The sequence below is a fragment of the Nicrophorus vespilloides genome, unplaced genomic scaffold (assembly GCF_001412225.1).
Source record: "Nicrophorus vespilloides isolate i.1.1-1 unplaced genomic scaffold, Nicve_v1.0, whole genome shotgun sequence".
NCBI lineage: Eukaryota > Metazoa > Arthropoda > Insecta > Coleoptera > Silphidae > Nicrophorus > Nicrophorus vespilloides.
The window spans coordinates 12,612-19,405 of NW_017096739.1; the positions used below are offsets into that span (position 1 = coordinate 12,612).

Consider the following 6,794-nt stretch of genomic DNA (forward strand, 5'->3'; position numbering starts at 1 on the left):
TTTTTGGTGTGTTGTGTGTTTGTTGATTTTTTTTTGTTTGTTTTTGTTTTACTTTAAATATGCGTATCTATCTAAAGGTTGAGAGGGTGGCGGTGGCTGCTGACGGCGGCGTTCCCTTATTTATGCGAGCTGAAGCCGAACGCCGGCCCCCCTGATCCTCCGCTCCTGTGGAAATGCACGTTCTGCCACTTGTTGTCCCTCTTGTGCCAGACTCTGCTCTCCTCCGACTGATGGGTGTGGGCCTGACCATGTCTGAAAATTTTATGGAATTTAATTTCAAGTACTTCTCTTTACATTTTCTTCTATATCTCAACAACTATCAACGTTATTATCAACAATAAAGGTGGAAGTAAAAGATAACACTATAGGGAACAAAATGAACATAAAGGAAAAATTGTATCTCTTGCAGATTTCTCGTAATTAGCTGTCAAAATTGATGTAAAGAAATTTGTAGCAGTGTCTTTATATTTTCATCTATATCTAGATAACCATGAAAGCTATTTTTGATATTAAATACACAATTTAAAGTTAAAACTATAAGAAATAAAATGAGTGTAGGTATAAAGTTGTGTCTCTTGTTGATTTTGTGTAATTCGTTGTCAAAGTTGAATTAATGTAATTTGAAGTTATCGAAATGCAATATCTTTATATTTTTATCTATATCTAGACAACCATGAAAGCTATTTTTAATATTAAATGCACATTTTAAAGCTAAAACTACAAGGAATAAAATGAGTGTAGGTATAAAGTTGCATCTTTTGTAGATATTTTGTAATTCGTTGTCAAAGTAGAATTAATGTAATTTGAAGTGATCGAAATGCAATGTCTTTATATTTTCATCTATATCTCGACAACCATGAAAGCTATTTTTGATATTAAATGCACATTTTAAAGTTAAAACTAAAAGGAATAAAATGCGTGTAGGTATAAAGTTGTATCTGAAGTAGATTTTGAGTAATTCATTATCAAAGTTGAAGTAACTAAATTTTAATTTATATTTGAAGAAGGTACTTACTTATCCATGTACTGGGTCAGTCGAACGTATGCAATGCAAGCGGAATCTTCACCGAGCAGATGCACGTGAGGGTTCAAAATAGTGGTGTTCACCGTTTTACAAGTCTTTAATACTAAAACAAACAACAAGAAAACAATATTAGTAAACAAAATATTAATAATTACATATCTTATTTTAGTTCTAATTAGTTCAGAAAATTGACTGGAAAAAAAAATTGGAAAAATTGTTGCATATTTTGTTAAAATTTCCCATTTATTAATAACACGTAAATTTCAATGCTTAAAGAAACGTAAATTTCAACTAATTAAAGAATAAATCTGTGAGAGTTTAGGAAATTCCAGAAAAAAAAACAAAGCGAATAGAACAACAAACTTTTCTATCCTCACTCTGAATTCGTTTGTTAGCTACAATTGAAATTCACATTTCGTGCATGCAAATCCATGTATAAATTTGAAATATCGGACGTGATTTCGATTTAACAAAAAAAAAACTGGAACATTCGTGATTCCACAACATACAGATTTGTAAATAAAAAAAAACTAAATGAAACATTTACACGCCTCGTGCAGCAAACATAAAATGCAATGCAAAACGTGTAAAAGAAAAAAAGATGAAAAAAATAAAATAAAATAAATAAAGATTACATATTAAAAGCGTGCTGCATTGCGATAAATGAAAATTAATTGCGTGCTTTAACAACGAAGTGTTATAGTTTTGTTGTATTTTTTTTCTTCTCTCATTTTGCGTTGCTTTTTGCTCCAATTATTTAACGATTTGTGTACCAGAAACTGGAACACATTTAATTCGTTTGTTTCTTTTTTGCATTTTGTTTGCAACCGTTACGTGATTTAATATTAAATCTTCTATTTAACATTTTTATAATTGTTTAATTCTTGCAATCATACAGGTTTTTTTTAAAGAAGTTATTTGAATTGATCGAAATGCAATGTCTCTACATTTTCATCTATATCTAGACACCCATGAACCCCATTAAATATATTAAACATACATATTAAAGCAAAAACTGTAAGGAATAAAATGATCGTAAGCATAAAATTATATCTCTTGTAGATTTTGTGTAATTCGATGTCAAAGTTGAAGTAATGAAATTTTAAGGAGAATAAATGAAACGTTTCCTCATTTTCATTGTTTTTTTCTTTTTGTTTTCAACCGTTACGTGATTTAATATTAAATCTTCTATTTAACATTTTTCTAATTGTTTAATTCTGGCAATCAAATCGGTTTTTTTAAAAGAAGTTATTTGAATTGATCGAAATGCAATGTCTCTACATTTTCATCTATATCTAGACACCCATGAATCCCATGAAATATACTAAACATGTATATTAAAGCAAAAACTATAAGGAATAAAATGAGTGTAAGCATAAAATTATATCTCTTGTAGTTTTTTTGTAATTCGATATCAAAGTTGAGGTAATGAAATTTTAAGGAGAACAAATGAAAAGTTTTCTCATTTTCATTGTTTTTCTCTTTTTGTTTTCAACCGTTACTTGATTTAATATTAAATTTTCTATTTAACATTTTTCTAATTGTTTAATTCTTGCAATCATACAGGTTTTTATTATAGAAGTTATTTGAAGTAATTGAAACGCAATGTCTTTACATTTTCATCTATATCTAGACAACCATGAATCTCATTAAATATATTAAAAATACATATGAAAGCAAAAACTACAAGGAATAAAATGAGTGTAAGCATAAAATTATATCTCTTGTAGATTTTGTGTAATTCGATGTCAAATTTAAGTAATAAAATTTTAAAGAACAAATAAAAAGTTTTCTCATTTTCATTGTTTTTCTCTTTTTGTTTTTTGTTTCAACTTGATTTAATATTAAATCTTCTATTTATCATTTTTTTAATTGCTCATTTCTTAGAATTATATAGTTTTAATTATATGAGTTATTTGATTAACTAAAATTTTCAAAAATTATGGGAAAAAAAATTCCATAACAAAATTAATTTTTTTGGTAAATTTTTCAAAGATTTTCAATGCAAAATATTGATGTATTTATTAGTAGAATTGTTCTTAATTGGATTATGTATGAAAAGCACAAAAAACGTACGTTTTCAAAACATGCAATGATGAAATTATTATCTAGTTTCATTTCCATGTGTTTTTTTGGATAAAAATGATAAAATTTGCAAATTTTTGGATAAAATGGACTTACCATTATCGAAATAGAATTTATGGAAGTCCATGCCTTCCACCAAGTTACCCATGGCCTCAGGTTCGAAGGCCGTTAGATGAGGATCGCAAATTTTCCTGCAAAAAAACAAACGTTTGTATCAATCAAAATTCTAAAACATACAATCAGAGAAAATAAAACAAGCACAAGATGAAAATAGATTTTCGCGTTTACATTTCGAAATATTGAAATAAATCAATTATTTTTCTTATCCAATACATTCCAAACAAAACGGACTATTTTAAACTGAGAATATATTTATATAATAAAAAGTCCTTCAAACATTCGCAAAAATGAATTGGAAAATAAATATATGCGAGATGAAAGAAAAAAAAAAGTAGCCAAAACGTATACAGTTTTGAAATTATACATACATTTTTGTAAAACAATTTTTTAAATTGAAGAAAATTGATAATTTCTTTAAAAAAGTTGCAAAATGTATATGAAAATAACTAAAATTTGTAATGTGTACATTTGATTAAAAAAAAAACAATATTTAGAAGGTAAAAATAGAAGAAATTTATGAAGAAAACAAACACAAAAATTAACTGATTATTGGATAAAACTTGAAAACTTTGATAAATCAATTTTAAATATCATATTTTTCATATCAAACCATTACCACAACCACTTTGATTTTTTGTAAAAATTGAAAAACCGAAAAATTTGGGAATTTTTGATAAATCAATGTGAAATGTTTTAAATATTCATATTTCTATGTAAATAAAATGTATGAGAGAAAAAATGTACAAAAATGTAAAGTTTTACTCAGTTTAAAACATTGATAAAATTAGTTTAAAAAATTGCAACTTTTAGTTCAAAAAGAAAAATATGTTTGTAATAAGAAAATGTTGAAATACTCACGTGTAAGCTTCGAAATCGCCCGTGTTGATGGCTTCGATGAGTTGTTCGGTCATTTTGATGATTTCCTGCCGTCTCGCTGTCGATAGAGAAAACAGTCAGAAAGAACAAATTTTACGCACGTTCAAATACGAAAACGACATCGAAAGGAAACGAACAAAATAAAATTTAAAAAAAAAGATATACATTATAAATATATATATATGAAGATATCGAGGGTCTTAACATTATAAACATAGTCTGTTGTTGTCTGTTGGAAAAATGATGAAGAGAGAAATCGGACGGACACCACATGTTGTTGTTATAAACAAACCAAAAAGAAAAAAACAATAAAAGTTTGTGTAAGTCATCCTGCACTTAGCGTAAACCTCTAGAAGAAACTCTACCATTTGGATGGCACCAATTACCACTGGTTTATAAGGGGGGGACAAGAACGCAAAACAAAAGAAGAAACGGAGAAAGATTCGGTTCGATTAGTTAGCATGCATTCGCCTCATCCTCGACGCCTTCGAAACAATCTTAGTAAAGTTAGTAAATAGATACAAAAAAAAAAGGAAATATAGTTAAAATCAAGCAAGCGGACAACTTGAGAAAACTTGATAAACTTGTAATTTTATTTATATAGAAATATTTATATATTAATATTAATTATAATAATAATAATAAGAAAAGGAAGAAAATAGGTGTTGTGTGTTTCGTGTGTTAATTAATAATGGTGTGAGTTTAGTTAATAATAAACAATAGAAAAAAAAAACAAAAGAGAGAGAGATTAGAAAATAATAAATATTTTGTAGCATTACCTGAGGTCTGCGAGTTTGTGGATAGTTGTGTGTACGGCTTTTCCGGACAAACAATCCTTATTTCTACAAAAACGAAGGGCGAAACAAGCCGAGTTAGTTTATACAGCATTGACATGCACCAAAAAAAAGTAAACGCATCGTGTGTTCGTTAAAGTGAATATACAAAAAAAATAAAAATTAATAATAAATAAAATAAATATATTATATAATAAATAATAGTAGTAGTAAAAAATAAATAAATCCTTAATTAATTAATTCATTAATTAAAGTTGTCTTTCTAAGGTAAGTAAGCTTCCTGTGTTTGGGTTATATTAAAAGAAAAAATAAGGTGATATAAGTAAGTGCTTCGATTAATTAAGAAAAAAAAAATCTTGACGATTTTTTTTTTTTTTTAGTTGGAAATTATTTTCGGTTTCAGCGAATAAATTTCAAGCAATATTTGTTGTTTTTTGGGGTGTTTCTTTTTTTTCTTTTTTGTTTTGGTAGTGGTTGGTACCTTACCGTCGACGTCTTCCTTAACACTCGCATGCAACATCGAATCGTCTGGGAGGAAGGAAGATGAAGAAGTAGAAGAAGAAGAAGAAAAGAAGAAGAAGAAGCATCGGTCATGCATGCATCCGAAGATCGAAGGGGCCCAACGGCAGCACATCGCGCGCACACACACAAACAAAAGAAGAGGAAAACAAAAGAAGAAATGAAAAACAAAACACACAAGCAAAACGTTTGTTGTTGCTGTTGTTTCATATTTTGTTTATCATTTTCATTTGTGCCTCTGCTCATTTTTTTTTTATTTGTAATTACCTCGTTTCGCGTAAACAACACCAAGGTTCGCGCGCTGATAGCATTTTTTTGTTTTGTTTTGTTTGTTGTTTGTTTGTTTTTCAATCGGAAAATACATGGGGAAAAACGACCTTTTAATGCGTTTCTATTTTTATTGTTATATCCATTAAAAGCGCTCGCTTCGATTACAATTTACAGGATATTCTAATTAACGGCGTTGATTTGTACGTGTTTCCAAGCAAATCATTTCATTTCAAACTTTCTCGGAAACTATAATACATAGAGTGGATCCAAAAGATGCATATGAAAGCTACTGAATTGGGGGAATGTAGAGAGTATTGATATATTACTGTGGTTTTATCTATTCGGCAGTAATTCATGTTCAAAGTTGAAAAATTGAAAAAAATAACAGTAGAAAAAGCAGTGTTTTCACATTTTACAAATTTTCTCAGAAACTGTTATAGATAGAATGGATCCAAAAGGTGTATTTGAAAGTTACTGAATTGGGGAATGTAGAGAGTATTGATATATTACTGTGGTTTCATCCATTCACTAGAAAAAGAAGTGCTTTCACATTTTACAAATTTTCTCAAAAACTGTTATTAATAGAATGGATCCAGAAGTTGCATATGAAAGCTACCAAATTGGGGAATGTAGAGAGTATTGATATATTACTGTTGTTTCATCAAATCGACAGTAATTCATGTTCAAAGTTGAAAAATTGAAAAAAATAACACTAGAAAAAGCAGTACTTTCACATTTTACAAATTTTCTCAGAAACTGTTATACATAGAATGGATCCAAAAGATGCATATGAAAGCTACTGAATTGGGGAAATGTAGAGAGTATTGATATATTACTGTGGTTTTATCCATTTGGCAGTAATTCATGTTCAAAGTTGAAAAATTGAAGGAAAAAAATTACACTAGAAAAAGCAGTGTTTTCACATTTTACAAATTTTCTCAGAAACTGGTATAGATATAATAGATCTAAAAGGCAAAGAGTATTGACAAATTACTGTGGTTTCATCCATTCGGCAGCAATTCATATTCAAAGTTGAAAAATTGAAGAAAATATCACTAGAAAAAGCAGTGTTTTCACATTTTACAAATTTTCTCAGAAACTGTTAT

General features: G+C 28.3%; 1 protein-coding gene across 1 annotated transcript; it reads right to left on the reverse strand.

The window, feature by feature from the left end:
- On the reverse strand, nucleotides 1–5,434 carry LOC108558032 (calcium/calmodulin-dependent protein kinase type II alpha chain-like). The gene is made up of 6 exons (XM_017914819.1): nucleotides 5,386–5,434; nucleotides 4,885–4,947; nucleotides 4,088–4,163; nucleotides 3,206–3,300; nucleotides 1,016–1,127; nucleotides 1–252 (listed from the first exon to the last, which is right to left on the reverse strand). Exons 1-6 carry the CDS (start codon nucleotides 5,417–5,419, stop codon nucleotides 117–119), a joined length of 516 nt encoding a protein of 171 aa, XP_017770308.1. The 5' UTR covers nucleotides 5,420–5,434; the 3' UTR covers nucleotides 1–116.
- Between the last annotated feature and the right edge of the window lie 1,360 nt (nucleotides 5,435–6,794).

Excerpts from the sequence above, each read along its gene's own strand:
- LOC108558032 (XM_017914819.1), bottom strand. The coding sequence starts at position 5,419 with ATGTTGCATGCGAGTGTTAAGGAAGACGTCGACG. Across the intron at positions 4,164-4,884 it reads CACAAACTCGCAGACCTCAG|CGAGACGGCAGGAAATCATC; the intron begins GTAATGCTACAA and ends CTCTATCGACAG. Across the intron at positions 3,301-4,087 it reads GGCGATTTCGAAGCTTACAC|GAAAATTTGCGATCCTCATC; the intron begins GTGAGTATTTCA and ends GTTTTTTTGCAG.